Source organism: Scomber scombrus, chromosome 4 (genome assembly GCF_963691925.1).
Source record: "Scomber scombrus chromosome 4, fScoSco1.1, whole genome shotgun sequence".
In the NCBI taxonomy this organism is placed as follows: domain Eukaryota; kingdom Metazoa; phylum Chordata; class Actinopteri; order Scombriformes; family Scombridae; genus Scomber; species Scomber scombrus.
Window position 1 is genome coordinate 22,656,070 of NC_084973.1, and position 18,344 is coordinate 22,674,413.

The 18,344-nt window shown below is 38.0% G+C and overlaps 1 protein-coding gene across 3 annotated transcripts; it reads right to left on the minus strand.

Annotated features, from left to right (window-relative positions):
* Positions 1-770: 770 nt before the first annotated feature.
* Positions 771-18,029, minus strand: letm2 (leucine zipper-EF-hand containing transmembrane protein 2). 3 transcript variants are annotated; one of them, XM_062417585.1, is made up of 12 exons: positions 17,813-18,029; positions 17,532-17,610; positions 15,816-15,884; positions 12,729-13,272; positions 8,221-8,364; positions 7,021-7,164; positions 6,366-6,569; positions 5,842-5,961; positions 5,412-5,531; positions 4,949-5,047; positions 4,741-4,809; positions 771-2,621 (listed from the first exon to the last, which is right to left on the minus strand). In XM_062417585.1, exons 3-12 carry the CDS (start codon positions 15,860-15,862, stop codon positions 2,565-2,567), a joined length of 1,548 nt encoding a protein of 515 aa, XP_062273569.1. In that variant the 5' UTR covers positions 15,863-15,884; positions 17,532-17,610; positions 17,813-18,029; the 3' UTR covers positions 771-2,564. The 3 variants fall into 3 exon arrangements, with proteins under 3 accessions (XP_062273569.1, XP_062273570.1, XP_062273567.1); XM_062417586.1 differs by lacking the exon at positions 17,813-18,029 and adding an exon at positions 17,716-17,803; XM_062417583.1 differs by lacking the exon at positions 17,532-17,610.
* Positions 18,030-18,344: the final 315 nt, after the last annotated feature.

An 18,344-nucleotide genomic window follows, 5' to 3' on the forward strand; every position in this document is an offset into this window, starting at 1 on the left:
CCATGGTGGTTGTTACATTTGCGTCCTTACGTTAACTTTAAATCACCAATACAAGACGAACAGAAAATAAATTTCACAAATATTCAACAGAAACAGGACTCGATTGTCGGGGGTTTCATGATTTTAATCATGTAAATCTGGTTTCTCATCGCCCAAACACTCATTTGCAATAGTAAAGTGATGCATACTTCGTAATAACTGGACAGCAATGTCATTTTGCTTGCAGACAGAGAACACGTCATGATGGCAGCGATGTACCAAACCATCTGTAAGAGCAGTTTCTACACACAGATACTGAATGAATGAATGAAAAGGAAGACGACGTGGTGAATGAAGGTGATTTAGGACAAGATCTGTAGACTAATTTATTGTGGATGCAGAAAGAAGCATCCCGTCCAATAACAGAAACTTAAAACATTTTCTTTTCAGTGCGGCACACTGAGTTTTCAGCAGCACAGCAGAAATATGAAGCGGGTCCAGTCATACCTAGTGTTTTTAATAGCTGTGCAATCTGTTAATCACGCAGTACACAGTACCAGCAAACAAGTCCGAAAACTTTCCAGCAGATCAAACATGACAAATCTTTTTTCAACAGATAGTGTTGTTAAAAAGCATCAACCAGCAACTCAAGACATCAAACTTTTGTTTCCAAAGAAAAAAAAACTGCCATGAGGGGAACATTTGGGGGATTGATTTAAATTATGGCAGCAGTGCACAACAAATATCAATTAACCAACTATTCTGATTCATTTGAACTTTTAAAATCATTTTCACTTTCTTATAACCAGTTCAAACGTGACTGAAAAGATCAGTTTTAATAGAGTACTATTTAGGATTTATTTGGATTGACGCTCTGATTGAAGAAGGGGGGGGACATTCAACTAACGAGAAAAGGTGCAACTGGGCGCTTTAAAACACTGAGGTGAATCATCAAACTCGAGTACAAGCTGACGTTGTACAATACAGAAAAATCTATGTCTTCCAGTGTAAACGTAAACACGAACCCAATCGCCCTTTAACTTTAGGCACATATGAAAAAAACGATAATATAAATCTTCATTCGCAATTTTTGCTTTTTAAAAAATATCCTTTTAAATTTTATTTTATGGTATCCACTCTTCTGGTAGGGTGCCTACAGATAAATAGTAATGAGGAGAAAAATGGTTTGGAGACAAAAAGCTTTCATCCACAGCAGCAATGAAACCAGTTACTCCAAAAAATGTCAAATGTACAAAGGTGGGGGATGGAAAATCTTATGTGCGTTTTAAATCATTGTAAAACGCACACAAGAGCTGTATTTATACAGTACACACTTATGTGCTAAACTTTCCAATAATAACTTTAAGGGTCCTTTATTTTTTTTTGGTGTTTAATGAATTGGATAGCTGGGCGAATCAGTCTTAATGCAAATACATTTACCTCTTTTAGTGCCACATTAAAAATAATACGTTAATCTCATCTGTGGCTTCAGGATTTACGTTCCTCTCATATTAATAATACATCTTTATGGATAACATCAATTATTTTCTTTTTAGCTTAAAGAAGTCATAGCGTCAGTGTTTAAAACACAATACATACACTGTATATTCAAATAAAATGTTACAGATTGTCCATTCAGTGGTTTACCAGTGGACTGTATGTTACCAGTCTCATGTGGGTTTAAAGGAGTGACCTCTCTCTCTCAATTATATACCAGTCTTCCTTTTGCTAAATTACAGCAGCGAGCACCTACACAATGTAACCCTGTTCAGAGGCAGGATCAGTCCTCCAGCTGTCTGAACCCGCAGCTTAAAGAGGTTCAGAGAGTGCTGCTGTTGTTAGTTGTCAGCGTGGTCCGGCTCACTGAGCGAAGACGAAGGAGGTGGAACTAGCGGCTACCGAACTAAAATTCAGCAAAGCATTTTCTGGAAAACGGATCTCTCACATCTGTACTGAACAGGAGTTAGAAGTTTAAAACTGCTAACAGAGAGAAACTTGAAAATCTCCAAGATACATTAGACCTTTGCATAGCAAACTGTACAAAGCTGCTGCTGCGGTGCAAGACAGAAACGAAAATATACAGGATATTTACAAATTTACAGGAGGAGGAAGAGGAGGAGGAGACCCTCTAGACTGTAAGGAGACAACATCAAACAAGACCACGATGTTCACTCGGAGGTTCAGGTGTTGCTTCCAGGACGTAAGATCAACAGCATCCATCAGCGGTCTGCCAGTCCAGCGAGACTTCAAGCTAATTTGTCCAGTGCGAGCAGAGTTAACGAGAACGGAGTGCACACATGTAAAAGCCGAGGGGTTCGGGGGAGGACTGAACGGCAGGAGAACTCTTCTGGGTGTTAACAAAGAGGGACCGTGAGGGAAGGCGACTCCCGGACCAGATCTATCAGCTGTTGTTACAAACATTGCTGAGAGGAGCCGGGGACTTCCTCTCCCTCTGCTTCTGAAGACGGAAAGAGGGGAGCGTTAAAATAATCGGAGGCTGCTGAAATGCAGACCATCATCTGACCCCTGGAACACCAGACTTTGTGAATCCATCTCCTCTTCAGTCCAGAAGCTCCTGCTCATCTTTACACACCGTTGGCACTCATTTTGCTCTGCTGGGACACCTCTGTGGCCGCTTTAGCCTGTGAAAGAAGGACAAAGTTTAGTCAGTTTTCTGTATTTTACAATTAAAAATATTTTAACAGTCTGCTGGGAAATATTTTTAATATGGATCCATGTCAGGTTTTTATACCACAATGTTATTTGATAGCTCCCAGCAAGAGTCTGAAATTAAATTTGACTCACTTGCCAAGCTTCTTTTTTTTTTTTTTTTAAAAAGCTTAAATAATAAATTGCCTTTTTGTGTATATACATTAATTTTACATTTTGAGATAAGATATATTGTATATTGTAGCTAGTAACAGATTGGCAGTTCAGTGGAGAGCTGTGATGTTGAGCAGCTGACATCCCGTACGAAAAAACAGTGCAGCCAAAACTAGTTGTGTTAATGAACGTCATTTCCTCTCAGTAATTTCATTCCAGATATTTTATTACATGACTATTTCGGTATGAACATTTTGTCCGACAGTGTGGCGGAAAGCCGTCCAAGATTTACTCGCCAAATGGAAAATCTACCCGCATTTGGCGCTCGGTGGGTGTTAATTTCAGACCCTGCTCACATCTCATAGGATAGAGAGTGATGGAGGAGGGGGATGGGATGTGATTAAGGTACACAGCCAGAAGGAGGCTCATGTCATGAGTGTCAGACTGCTGAACCACCAGGAGACTCCACACTGCCAGTGACCTCTAATGTAATAAATGTGTGTAATATTACAGAAATTATAACAATGTGCTATTTAACATCCACATCTGTCAGCAGAGGACAACTGACGTATTACAGTAAATGGCAACCTCCTGTAAGAGATCCAAAGTTTGTGTTCATAATGGATGGAAATTTACTGTAATGGACGTGACATTTAAACAACTGTTACATAAGTAATCCTAAAATAATCAGCGTGTCCGAGAGTAAACAAGTCATACACACAGAGAGAGAGGGAACAAGCTGATGTAGCTTCTCTATAAAAAAGATATTACAATTAAACTTTCTCCACACAGAAAGGATTTAAAATGTGTTTTGATGTCATGAAATATCTTTTTAAACGACTGGCTGGTAGTAAACACTTGTAAACACGTGTGACAGTGATCGGTCTATATTTATCTGCTATTTTTAGACTTTAACACAGATTCATTTGAGATCTCTTTTATTGCCTTTTTTTCTCTGTTTGTGAGCGTTACTTACTACTTCTGTACATCTAAATTCGACCAGTTTCCATCTTTTATAAATGTATTTAAGTATCTGTTGTCCTTCAGATTAGCTGCTTTTCCAGAATAGTCACTGTGTCCTACAGAGAGAGATTAGCAGATCATGTGAGAAAGATCAAAGCTCAGAAAAACTAACTGGATTATAAAACCAGGTCTGGTAACTAATCCTCCCCCCACTGTTTCTGTGGTGTCACCAGTCCAAGAGACTCCGAAGTCTTTTCTGCAACAGAAACTTAACGGTGTAGCCATTGTTATGTGTTCGGCTTTTGTTTCGACTGCACTACCCCCGATTTGGGTGAGAGTCCCTGAGAGTAAGTTTCAGACCTGCTCTGGGGGAAGGAAAGTAAAGGCTGGGTTGGCAACATGGCCAATAGTAATGCAGGACGTGTGTTTAGATGGGTACTGTGAGCAGGTTTGTTTAAAAAAAAAAAAAAGAAGTAATATTCAGATTCAGAAATGTACAATTTACGACCTTGTTCTTCATTTCTCTGTGAAAACTGTAGCTTGTGTGCAGTGTTGGAGAGTAAATTACTAGTTTAGTTACACCTCCCACTAAAGAAGCGGCAAAGCAACCCAACGCTACATCACTATATTTTATATTTTATTTTCCCGTGAAGAGAAAGTACTGATTCAGTTCGTGTCTGTTTGGTGTCACCTGGAAGTTGGTCAACAGATCAGATTATTTATATATTATCAATCCATCTCTAATTTTGGCATCCTGTATTTCTGTAATTTGTTTAAATCTTGTTCAATTTTGTACAAATTGTAAAATGACAGTTTGTCCCAGTGTTGCATTTTCGATGATGTATATCCTAAACATTCTTGTTTGTATGAGAGTTGAAAATGAAGCAGAACCTAAACTGTTTCTTTTGAATTAGTTACGGGAAGCTCAATGTTTCAGATTTAAAGTCTCCTCAGTGGTTCAGTTTCTCTGCTCACCTGAAGGACTTCGGCAGGAGTCAGAGGTTTGTCTGACACAACAGGAGCCTTGTCTCTTATCTCCTCCACCTAAAACACAAAAGAAAAAATGAGATAAATCATAATATACAGACAACAGCCTATTCTGTATGTTTTCAGTCATCTTTTCTTAACTACACTGATGTCCCCTCTCATCAATAAAGCTGCTGTGTTTTAGGAGTGAACTGACCGGTCTGTCTTTGATGATACGAGCAGGGTCCGCCAGCATGTCAGAGCTGACTGAGGTCGTGTTTGCCCCTGTATTCTCCACTGGAGTGGGAGGAGCTTTCTGCAAAAAACAACAACAAACATCTGATATGAAGAAGACATCCAACTAAAGACTCTGACCTGGTTTTCTTATTGTATTTGTGTTACAATTTTAAGTGAGGAAGGAGTGGATGTACTTTCAATTCTATATCATAAACTAGTAAATTGAACTTTTTCAGTGTGAAATGTGAATATTTGTAAAGTCTTAACATATGTGGAAGGGGTTAACTACTTATGAAACAGTTGTACCGATTATCAAAAGTACAAAACATCAGCGTCCTGCATACCAGCTATTTAACAGTGGAATGTTAAGCTTTGTACCATTTTCTCTAATCTGTACATTCGAATTAATGCGTAAGATGGTAAGTAGACTGTAAAGGTTGGACCTCTAGTTTAGGAACGGGGGGGATGACGGGGGCTTTTGGTTTGATGTCAGTCAAATACATGGCTCTGGAGAGCAGCAGCAGTGATGGAGGAACGTTTTCCTTCAGGTGCAGGTCCAGCCACTAGACGGAGGAGAGGAATGTTTATTAAATCAGTGATAAAACAACTGAGGTTTGACACATTTAGCAAAAAGTTCTGCTCCAAATTATGGTATAAATGCTCAAAAAGACTTTACTGCATTTTTTCATAAACTTAAACAACTAAAGTGATGCATCTTTTCTTCCACTAGAGAAAAGAAAAAGCGAGAGAAAATAAAAAAACTTGTATTAGGTTTCATTGCAATCAGGTTTTCTATGATTTCTTGCAACTCTTTATTCTTATGAAACCAGTTTTCAGTTTCTAGCAAACTTAAACTAACATTCAGCTGCTCACCTGCTGCATTTGCTGTCGTAGCTGATCGGTGGTGAGACCCAGAGACCTCATCCCCCGACTACGACACGCCGCCTGCAGCTCGGACACACTCATGGCCACCACACCCTCTGCTGCAATCATCTGTACAGAAAAATAGAGAAGGAAGTGAAACAAGTGTGGTACATATCGGAGAAAAGATGAGAACTGAACACCAAGACCTACTCAAAAACTGAAGATCTGAAATGAATTATAAAGACGGAAAAGGTTAGAAGAATTTTGCACATTACAGCCAAACATTTTAATTTTGATATAAAGCCAATGTGCTGTTTGAGAGTTTGATCAAACAGATAAAACACGTGATAGATTAATGAATTTAAGCAAGGTTCAAGTATCTACAAGTTGTCTTTTTCAAATATTTCCTCATTTAAGAACTGTTAAATGAGGAAATATTTACAGTTCTTGTTCTTCCTCTCTTCTCTTTTTTGTGAAATCATACCGACACGCCCACAACCACAAAACCGACAACGCCTAATCCTCCATCTCACCTCATCGTCCGCCTTGATGGTCCTGAGTTGCATCATCAGCTGGAAACGCAGCAAGTTGTTGGTGCCAATGGGCTGCAGCTCCAAGAGCTTACACAGAGCCACCAGCTGAGGCCGCTCCAGGTGCTCCAGCGTCAGCTCATCCTCAAACAGCTTCGAAAACCGAACGATATCCTTCGTAGTGGGCTGCTCGCCTGTACCCCGAACCTAAAGAGAACACGCAGAGGACACGTTAATGTGAAGCGTTGAAACCAGGAGCACTCAGAAGAGCTGCGGTTTCAGACCTGCTGACTGTTATTTGTCAGTAGATTTATTCATTTATAACACTTCCAGTCTTTATTTGGATGAAATTCAAACAAAGTCACACATCTAATTAAATTTCTTGTAACACTACATCGGTGGAAGTCCTCCATACGTCTGAGATTCTCAATGAAACTCTCAACCATAGAAGAGTTTATTTACGGTGTGCTTTTGCTTGTTAAACTCTAAGTTAGCAACAGCCGATCTTCAATAAAAGTGCAGTAAAATAGGGGTTCTGTGACCATTAAAACTGACTGAACTCTAATATAATGTGCTTTATTATGCAGAGTTAATGTGAGATGTTAAAAATATAAATTGAAACCGATTGTAAAGCATTGTCTTAGTTATAAAAACGTACCTTCTGAACGTATGTAGAGAAGCGCTGCGTCTCATCTTCTGTCTGAGCCTTCGCTTTATTTCTGCGAGCCATCTCAGCGATCGTCTCCTGCAGAAACTTGGCCAGTTCCAGTTTAGCAGCGAGACCTTTCTTCTGCTTCTCCTCCTGCAAGAAGAAGAGTGAGGACACATCGTTAGGTTGTAAAATGAGGGCTTCAACGACACTATACGGTGTGATGCTGTTATGTGAATACAGTTAATACTGACTGGTAACACTACAGGACAAAGGTACAATGTTAAGATGTTTAAATTTAGTAGCGGTCAGTTCTCAAAATGATTAATTGGTTCAAGTACAAAAACTATGGACTCAAAAAACAAATTGAAACAGTTTAAAAGAAGGAAAATAAAATAAAAATATATAGAATAGAAATGATTATCTTATCATTTCTATTCTATCTTATCTTCATATTTCTCTTCACATTTTGATTTTTTAGGAGGCCACATTATATTACATCTTTTTCAAAAACACTTAATTTTAACAAAAACTAATTTGCATTGCTTCTCTTACTTTAATAAAAGGCAAAGTAAAGATGCTGTCAGGCCCCAAAGATTTAAACAATTAAATGTATATCAAGAATAGTTCAAATCATTATTTTATTTAACCTACAGTTTGATTTATAAAAAAGCTTTCCTGGAAAATGGATGAGTGAATTTTTGCTTTGTTAGATACTAAAATCATAGCGCTGTTTATTCTGTTTTGTTCTCCATTTGTATTTTGTCCTCAGAGGTCGGACATGACCGTGCTTTCAGGAGCACGAGGAGCATATCTGTGAATCACTGAACCGAGCTGCAGAACAGCTGGAAACATCGGCGCCGACGGGCCGACCGCAGCAGGAACAGTAACCTGCTGCTTTTCATTTACAGGAGATTTGAAGTTGAACAAAAGGCCCAAGTCATATCACCGGACAATTATAATTACAGAGACAATAGACAAATTATAAGAGGAGAGTTTAAATTGGGATGTGTGTGTTTCTTAAATGATTTCTGATATCATGTACACATTGTGCTACAACTCCCTCAGAAAGAAGAGTAGATTAGATAAAGTCTGAAGGAGCCACCGTCATATTTGAGAGGTTACATAATCTGAATGAACTGTGTCGCGGGGGTCAACATGGCTGCAGGGTGTGTGTGTGTGTTTGTCTGTGTGTACATGTCAACATGCCTTTTTGGTCTCTGTCTCGAAGGTGGAGGGCAGCATCTCTGGGAACAGCTTGAGGAACACGGGGAGGAGGAACTCCATGAAAGGAACGATGATGAACACCATGAAGGGCAACAGACGGAAAAGGTCAGCGCAGGTCCTCATCAGCTGGAGACAGAAACAGAAACAAAGTTCATGTCACAAAATTGAGTTGCTAACACAGGCCAGGATTCATTAGAAGCATCTTTTAGCTACTACAGCTGACTATAAACCTACTGTAACCAGATCTTTTAGGGAGTGCGTGTGAGAATTCTTACACGTGCACTGAACCTCTGCCAGTCCTCTTCTAAAATAGCCCAAACTCTTTTTTTTACCGCTGCATGTGCACAGCTTGAGCCAGCCATACTGAGCCTGCATGCACATCTCACTTGCTCAATATGAACACCACTCAGTCAGCAGAATGACTCTAATGTAACGGTATGTTCCTACAGTTTAATAGAAGACCGGCGTATTAGTTCAGGTTTTTATTAAACTTAATCTTTTATTTCATTTTACTTTGGTTGTCTATTGTCTTTTAATTTATTTTAACCTCATTTTTACTCTTTTAATAAACCTTTTCTCTTATTCTTATTTTTAAAATCATTTTATTTTATTTAAATTTTCCAAATATTTTAACATCCTTATTTTCTCTTATGTGCATTGATCTGAATTTTTCCTCTTTTAATTTATTCTCTCATCACTTGTATTCCTTTTCTTTATGTCTATTTATCAACTTGTCAATCAGCTGTAAAGCACTTTGAACTACACTAGCCTGTGTGAAAGGTGCTATATAAATAAAGATTGATCAATTGATTGATATAAAGCTACAGAAGACTTTCTCTTGGATAAATTATTATTAACTTTTTTGCCTTTATTGGACAGTGGGCAGGTAAGAGACAGGGAACTAGAGGAGAGAGAGATGGGTATGACATGCAACAGAGGTCGCTGGCTTGAAACAAATCAGCGACCTTCCGGCTGCTGCTATGTAGCACGTGTCGCAACCATTAAGCAAACAGGGCGCTCCTTGTGTTTGGCTCCAAACAGTTTCAGGGGAAGTAAAGAATTATTACGTTAGTTATCAAAAGGAGATCACGTAGAATAGCCTAAATGTGTGGTTTGGTTAATGGGATAGTTCAGATATACTTTAATTTGTGGGAATTTTACTATATGTCCCACTTTTCCAGAGTCAGAAACGGATAAATTCCTTCAGCTAAACTTTTTTAATGTATTTGGTGTAGTCTTACGTGGGTCAAACAGCAGTATCAGGCTATCTTGGCTCAACTGTTGAGTGTCTAAGTGATCAAATAACATAATTCCTCCAGGAATTGAGCAAAACTAAGCTGTGGTTGAGGGGAAGCTCACAGTATCAAACTTTAAAAAACTCCTAATTTTAAAAGGTTTGTAATTGATTTTTAAACATTTAAGCTTTGTCAACAAACCCAGCTGAGCTTAGCTGACCACGTCACTGTTCAGCCTCACATGTCGTACCTGTCAGTGACACCAAACCTGCTTATTGTCCTGAGCAACAATGAAGTCGACACAATAAAAAACAGCAGCCAGCAGTTTCAGCTACTGAGCTGTTAACATGCAGCTCGTTTGTTTGGATGAAAAATGACAAACATAAACCCGAGCCTGCACAATAAACCAGCAGGTTATCCGCTCGATATTACCTTATTATCACAGACACATTATTACTGCCGTTTACACCGGCTGATAACTAATAATAATAAATAACTGCATTACAGATAAGTTTGCGGTAATTTAGAAACACTTTATAACATCATTCCTCCTCCAGTGAGCGCTGACATGTTTATTTTCATCTTGGTCACAACTGTTGACATATATTATGAATATCAATTATTTATATATTGATTTAATAAAATAATAAAATATTGTCTGATATTGCTATCAGATTTTATTTGGACTCAAATATGGACGTTGGCATCAAAAATACAGCATCAGTCACCTGTAACTTATAAAATGTGTTTATATTTCAGCAACTTTTTGCAGGTGTATTAAACCTCTGAAATGCTGCTCTTAGTTTAAAACTGCATTTTAAAGTGCAGTGCTTTAATAATGTTGGAAAAAAGTAGAGCAAGTTTAAATCCTGCCCCCAAAAAATCTTCACTGTCCAGCTGAATAATGCAGGAAGTATCGATAGTAGTCGTTGTAGTTGAGGTATTTCTGAATAAAAAGGAGTAGTTGTTGTGTACTGAAGTGCTGCTCTTAGTTGGAAACTGCAGTTTAAAATCCAGTGTTTGTATGTTGGAAAAAAGGAGAGCGAGTTTAAGTCCTGCCCCCAAAAATCTGCACTGTGCACCTAAATAATGCAGAAAGTAGGGGTAGAATTAGTTGTAGTATTTCTGGATAATAAGCAGTAGTTGTTGTGTTTTGCAGGTCAGTGAACAATCAGATGAGACTAGCATCTTCTTCTTTTTTTTTTTTATTTGCAGCCTTTTCTGACATTAAACTGCTGATGTTGTGATGATGGCACTAAAGGTTTCAGAGCAGAAAACAATCTAAAACCTGTCAGTCAGTCAGTCAGTGTAATATTACACCACACAACTGGTCTGGCTCACATTTGTTTCGGCTTCGGGAACACACAGTACACATTCCTTATTGTCATGTAAAAAGGTGTGTAAGGAACCCTTAAGCCATAAAATATGCCTGAGTGATTTATGACAACGACCCGGACGAAGACTGACTGACTGAGGAGAGAAACCAGGAAGGAGTACTACGACTGGAGGCGGGTTTTAGTAATTAAAACAAAAAGGAGACCAGATTTTTCTGAAGAAACCAAACAGATACTCTGCTGTGTGTGAAGAAATTAAACAGCGTTAAAAGATAGACTGTAGAGCATTATGAGAAGAAGAGTTTAAAGGGGACCTATTACACTTTTCCTTATTTTTTAGTGATATGATTTCACAATGTTGGATGTTCATATTAAAGTGGCCAAAGTGTCAAATAATAAAAGGAAAAAGCACCGGCTGAACATTTGGTTTAAAACAGTTTTTCATACTTTCAGCCCGATGTGACATCATCTCAGCTTTATTTAAATGGTCATCTGCTCCACACAAAGGTCACGAGTTCACTGCTCCGCTCCGCTAACATTATGGTAGTTTTCCATTGTTTTAGTGGTTAGGTCACACCGAGCCGTGACTCAAGTCGACTGTTTTTCCATTATGCAGCACGGCAAAGTTAAATGAGTAGTTTATATGTTTGGAGGAGTGCATCATCATCACCACTGTGGCTGTTTCTGCTTGTACTATTCCTCCTAGCATTAATTATAACTAATTTACTGGACAAAGAGCTCCAAATATCTGTACATGACGTTTTTTTCAGCTAATTCAATAAGTAATATGAATTCTTCATGACAAAAGTCTCCCATTATTTATTAATTTAATAGCTTTTAATATGAAGGAGAAAAGCAGGAAATGTTGGGTTTGCATTGACGGTAACTTAACAGGACTATGATAAGCCCACTCCGGTCAGAAGAGCGGAGTGGGCTCATCGGGAAGGGGGCTGTAGAGAGACGGGAGTTAAAACTGACTTATGAGACAGAGGCTGAACTGAGGGGCTACATAAAGGGCGAGTATAAGATGAATAAGGAGGTTTTTAAACTGTTAATCGTGTAAAGATACTCGAGTGGAGTCCCAGAATTAAAATATAGAGCTGTAAATGAGCATAATGGGCTCCCTTTAAGTCAGTGTGCACACTTAACTTTCAGGTACATTAGAAATTGGCAGGTTTGGAAGAAAGAGAAGGTACTTGGATCTGAGATGACTGTATTACAGTATGTTTGCTTTGGTTGGAGTTCCACACTCAGACTATTATAGTGGACATTGTGAATGTATGGAAGAACACTACCATTGATTGAGGGTATCTCAAAAAAGAACAGCTATGGACATGGTGGACCCCCTACATACAAACTCAATATAATAGTCAATTTCCTTATAATACATACATAGTCATGTTCTATTGTCTGTTTTGTCTATGTATTTGTATTGGTATAAAATGTGTTGCTAAAAAAATAAAACAAAGATGGAAAAAGAAAAGAAATTGGCAGGTTTAATGTTTCCTCAAAGGTTAAATTTGTTTGCTATTTAATTTTAGGTGACACAGAGGCCTATTTTCATGTTTTATTGCCCTTTAAATGATGATTCAAGAGCTAAACTTCTTACAAAAACATCCTTAATGTCTTAAATTCTTCTGGATTAAAAACACGAGTTGTGTTTTAGTAAGGATGGGGGGGGTTTTTTGGCTGGTTTTATTTGTAGAGTTTGAAACAGGAGACAAAATTTGCGGCAATGTTATATTATATGTAAGTTACGTTTATTCCTGACATACAATTTACCGCCTGCAGCTGTATTTTTTGTGTCTTATGACTCAATGTAGGACAGGTGCTTGTATATACATGGGTTCAAAATTTTAAAAAAGTAAATCCTGCAAAATCAGAACCCCCCCCCACCAAAAAAAAAAACAGCTCCTCTTACCCTCCTCCTCTCCCTGCGTGTGAGCAGCTGTCCGTGCAGCAACCTCCACACCATCCTGCCTGCAATCTTGATGTCGATTCCGAGTAACCGGAAGCCGTTGTAGTAATGCTTCAACTCATCTAAGATCCTCTGATGCAGAGCCTTTTTAATGACTGCCCTCTCCTGCACCGGAGGGACGGCAGCAGCTGTGGAGGCGGCAGCGGAGGAGGCTGGAGTGGTAGCTGAAGGAGGTTGGGGCTGCGCTGAAGCTGCCACAGAGTCCGTTTTTGCTCCTGGAGAAGCATCCTGGGCTGCAGCAGATGAGGTCTTGGTGTCCTCCTGTTTTATGTCCTGGAGCCAAAAACCTGAGCTGTGCAGCGCGCGGGCGAGCAGGGCGGAGTTCTGTCCCCGGCTGAGGTCGTGACGTCTGTAACAGTTGGGGTAGCCGTGGCGAGTGTGCCTGAGTGGCAATAATGAGGAGACGTGGCGGGGAGGGTCTATGTGAAGATAAGCTTTGGAAGACAGAGAGGAGCAGCTGTGCCTCTTGGACAACAAATATGATCCCCTGTTGAAAGCGAGAAGAAAAAACTGGTTAGATATGACAGAAATGCAGGAGGCAATGTGCTTCAAAAAAGTATTTAAAGTGTACACTGGTGTTAAAATACACATCGAATTAACTACTGCATCAAACTGCTGCAAATGTAGTAAAAATGTTCTATTTTAATCAATGTGCAGTTTATAAGAAATGGTCACATTACACTGAATATTCATTTAGTCTCCTATTTACTTCTATTGTAACCTGCATAACGGATTAATTCAAGCACACGTTTCCTCTTTCATCACGATCTCCAGCCGCCTCTAAAAGACTCACAGGTCCGACTTCACCTTTGTTTAACCCTCCTGTTGCCTTCCCTTTAACTGTGCTAAGTTTTGTCTTTCCGGGTCAACATCTTATTTTAACCAACTTCTTTACACCTTTTTACCACAGGTTTTACAAATATTTTTGGGAAATTAAGGTTAATAGGTCTCATTTAAATGAAATTATACCTAACTTTTAGTCAAAATTAAGCAGAAATTATTAATTATTTTAACTAAGTTTAAGATCAGAGGAAAATATGTTGATGGATTTTCACAGGGCAGTATATGTAAAAGTTAAGTCATTGTACGGTTTTAAACGGCAGCACAAAATCCTCCTGATCCTCCTGAGGACAACAGGAAGGTTAACCTTGATGGGAAAAGGTGAATGTGCTCTAATTTAAACACTGCTGCACCATGTTTGGAAATTAAGACTTTTCATCACTGTTTTAATGCATCATCAAACTCACAATACAAACTGAGGCATCACTCTCATACACTGTCTGCAGTTTGTGATAAAAACGTATTTATTACCCACATTGGAAACGTGACATCACGTCCTTTTTCCTGACTCAGTGTGGAGTCATTTGGTTGAAAGTAGTGAGCAGGAGTTACTCTTTTTATCAAATATGCAAGTTTAACTTAATGACAGATCTAAATAGGACTAAAATCAGCAGCTATTTTAGTCATATTTTGGATTAAAAATGTAAAATGTTCCGTCTATAATCTATCAAACAGGCTCCATATTATCTACACGTTAGCTTTAAAACTCCATCTAGATTTACAGCATGTACAGTTCCCCTCCCTGTGCCTCTGCTGCTTTAATGATTAACTCCACAAGTAGATAAAGCTGCTCCTTTTTATAGAGTGAGCGCAGCTTGTTTGCTGATTAAGTACAGGACAAAAAAAATAGTTAAATATAAGCAAATAAGCCTGTAACAAATACTCTGTGAAAGTAGTTTTCCTTTGTGTACTAGCCCGAGGCAAGGGAGCCTAAAAAAGGGTCACTTAAGACATTGCGACACTCACAATATTATGCTGTTCACAATCCAATTATAATTCAAAACTTTAAAATATAAAAAAATATCTAATCTGTTTTCTCTTTCACTGTTAAATATTTTGGTTAACATGCAAATCAAACCATAAAGCATCTTTGTTCAGCTGATTCTAGAAAACATTGTAGTTTTATTAGTTTAACATGTTTAGACCTAGTTTTCTACGACACAGACGGGGGCATAAAACCTGTTTAGATGGACTACAGCTCACACCTGACATTAAAATATATCTCAAATGTGTCAAATTTCTCTTCACATACACCTCCATTTGAGATTACCTGTTGGGAAATAGTCACTGCTACTAAAAAAAGAAGAAGACTGAGGTGACTATTCGGGATGGGTCACACAATGTTTACCTCCCCGAGTCCATGTGAGTCCTTTATCTTATCACTGAGTCTTGATAAGAAATGTCCGAGCTTTCATTTACAATAATCAGCAGCTTGACGTTCTGGCAGAAATACGGCAGATTTCATGCCTTCGGGTCAAATTTGACCCATTTGGACATTTTAAAACAATAAAAACACCCTAAAGTACATTCTTTAACCCTGAAATTGTATGGCTTTTCCTGAAGTGACCCAGAATATTGTGATTGTGAATGTATTTTCACTATAAGCAAATACCGTCAAACCATACAACAGCATGAATGTGGCTCAATTTGTGGTTGAAAATTTGGTACGGCACTAATTATAAAAGGAATACTTAAATCGTATCAGAATATTAATGATATGTTAAGGTTAAAAATGTTTTAAATGCACATAACAAGATCAGTGTGATGTTTTTAAAACATCTATATGTAAATTAAGTCTCAGCTACACTTACAGGTCTCGTGGGAATTAGAGAACCTAATCGTGAGGTTGTGGTAAATAAAACTGATCATGTGCTGTGTGTACACTGTTAACCCATTTTTCCGATCTATGCAAAGCACTGGTAGAAACCACCACAGCAGCAGCCGTGTTGTTGGGTGTCCAACCTCTTACGTTTAACTGGAGTCATGAGATTAACTGAACAGGCCTCACAGCAGGAGTCAGACTATGTAAACAGATGGGAGTCTGTATTTTTGGCTCTAGTGCAAAAAAAAAGAAGCCTCAGAGTCCCTGAAACATGCAAAAAATCAGTTTTTGAATCCAACATGCTGTAAAAGTTTCCATTTTATTGTCTTTTTTTGGGGTGTAGAGAAGTGTAACAGGTGATTACTTACCTTGATCTGGTGACTGCAAGTAGCACCTGGTTACTAAAGACTGCCATGGCAGAGGCAGGTTACCGTACTCTGTTAAAAGCACACATGGAGAGAGAGGAAGGAGGGAAGAGAGAGCACACAGGTGTCGGGTTACAACTCAAGTAGTGCAGCGAAAGAAAAAGAAAAGAAAAAGGCAAAAAAGTAGCATAATAAAAAAATCAAGTCTATTTTATTTATAAAGTTATCTGAGGTCTAGACACAGCTCTTTAATCTACAAAGACCCACAACGATCCCTCTACACGAATGAGCGAGGACTTGGCGACAGCATCAAGGAAAACTCCCCTTTAATGGGAAGAAATGTCGAGCAGACAACCTGTCCTATCACATGCTGCCAAAGACACACTCGAGGGGGAACGCAGACAAATGACAAATGTTATGGCGGCTTCGTGAATTACATAATATCAGAGGTGGAAGGTAACTAGTTAAGTGAATTTATTTAACTACAGATTTAAGGGGACTTCTAGTTTAAGATTTTACTATTTTATGCTGCTTTGTACTTCTACTACATTTCTTTAACACTTATATTTACTTTTTAGATTAAGACTGTGTAAAATAACATATTTAAATAATCTGTTTAAATGTGCTTTCTCCTTCCTTTAATAAATGTTGCCCACTTTGTATGAAAGCTATAATCAGTGTATTATTAAAACTGTTATAAAAAAAATATGATACTTATATACCTGTGATGAATAGAATGGAGTAGTCTTTACTGTCATTGTACATGTACAACAAAATTGAAGGTAATCCTTATTAGTGCCATAAGTTAAAGTTAAAAAAGTGCTTATAAAAGATAGTATAAATATATACAGCAGTGATATTACTAACAATATTATTATTAATCTAACAAAACTATCCACAATTACAAGTTATTAAAAAAACAATATAATTAAAAGCGAGTTCTCAATCACTACTGCACTTCTTTTACTATAATAGCATTTAATTGATTTTGTATGTTTTCTATTTTTTAACTACTTTTCTTCATATATTCCATTTTATATTAAATTAATGTTTTTATTTCTTTCCTCTTTTTAGCATTGCTCTATGCTCATTTTATGTTGTCTCTTATGTGAAGCACTTTGTGTATGTAATTTATTTTTATTGTAAAGCACTTAGAGCTGCATTTATTGTATGAAAAATAAAGTTATAATCATTATTATTATTATTATTATACTATTATAATTTAATATAACACTCTAAAGAAGTCATGATACACTTATATACTCTTGATGCAGTGACATTACAATAATTATATCAAAACTATCTAAAAAATGTGCTCCATGTTGATAAACTACAATATTAAAATGTTCCTACAGGTATTAGTTAATGATTTTTAAAAACAATATAACAACTAATATAATGCGAAATAACACACTAAAATGAGTCCATCTGCACATGGAGTATTTAACTAAAGGGGCATTTTGAATTTTGGATTTTAACTTTAAAAAAAAAGTGTATTTTTAGTAGCAGTATTTCTACTGTAACTTCAGAGTACTTACATAATATACCAGAGCTAACGTTAGCATCATATAGCTCAAGATTAGGAGACTCAAAATCTTAATGCGTATACAACATAGAGCAAATATATAAAAGCTAACCGGTTATATTTGTAATTAATAGTCTACATTAATAATTAAAATATGGAGCTATGAAATATGAAAATGCGTTAAGTAATCCAACCTGTTAGTAAATAGACGTAATTTCAGGGCGGAGGAACATCACTGGTAATTTTCCACGAACGATAGCCACCGGCATGAAGCTAAAATAAGACATCCAGGGGTCAAAAACTATAAATATATCACTGCTTTAGACAGGAAACCTACAAGTACTTAATGTTCACATTAGCAACACGCTAGCATGTTACCTAGCAGCTCGTAGCCTAGCAGCTCGTAGCCTAGCTGCTCGTAGCCTAGCCTAGCCGTGGAGCTAGCCTAGCCGAGGAGCTAGCCGAGCCGACTCACCTCCAGCGTCAGTGACCGAGCTATGGCCGCTGTTGACGGGACGTTGTGAGGCTTCTCGGTTCGATGCGGGTAAAGTAATCCATCCACGATAACATACGCGACAACAGAGACAGCTGGTGTAATGATGAACCCATTTACGGTGGGTTTAGACGTGTTAAATCGCCTCTAGATGTGTCGTATGTGTCGCCAACTGTACGTGACTCCCCGTGTGCAGCAACCGGCCACACTGAAAGGTCACGATCAACGTGAGCGACTGTTGTGCGTGTTCTCACCGAAGATCGTCTGTGATAAGAAAGAGGGATCACTCTGTGTGTTAAACAAAAAACCTGTAAGAGTGGGCGTTCACCCAAACAGACGAGCCTCCCTGCCATCACCCTAAAGTATTATAGCAGTATTTCAGAGTTTTACTTTTATTCAACAAACCATAAGATGAATATTTTGATAGGCTATCACAATATTGCATTACTATAAATAAAAAACTATATTAATTAATAAATACTGCATTGATATTCTGTATACTTTATGGAGAAGG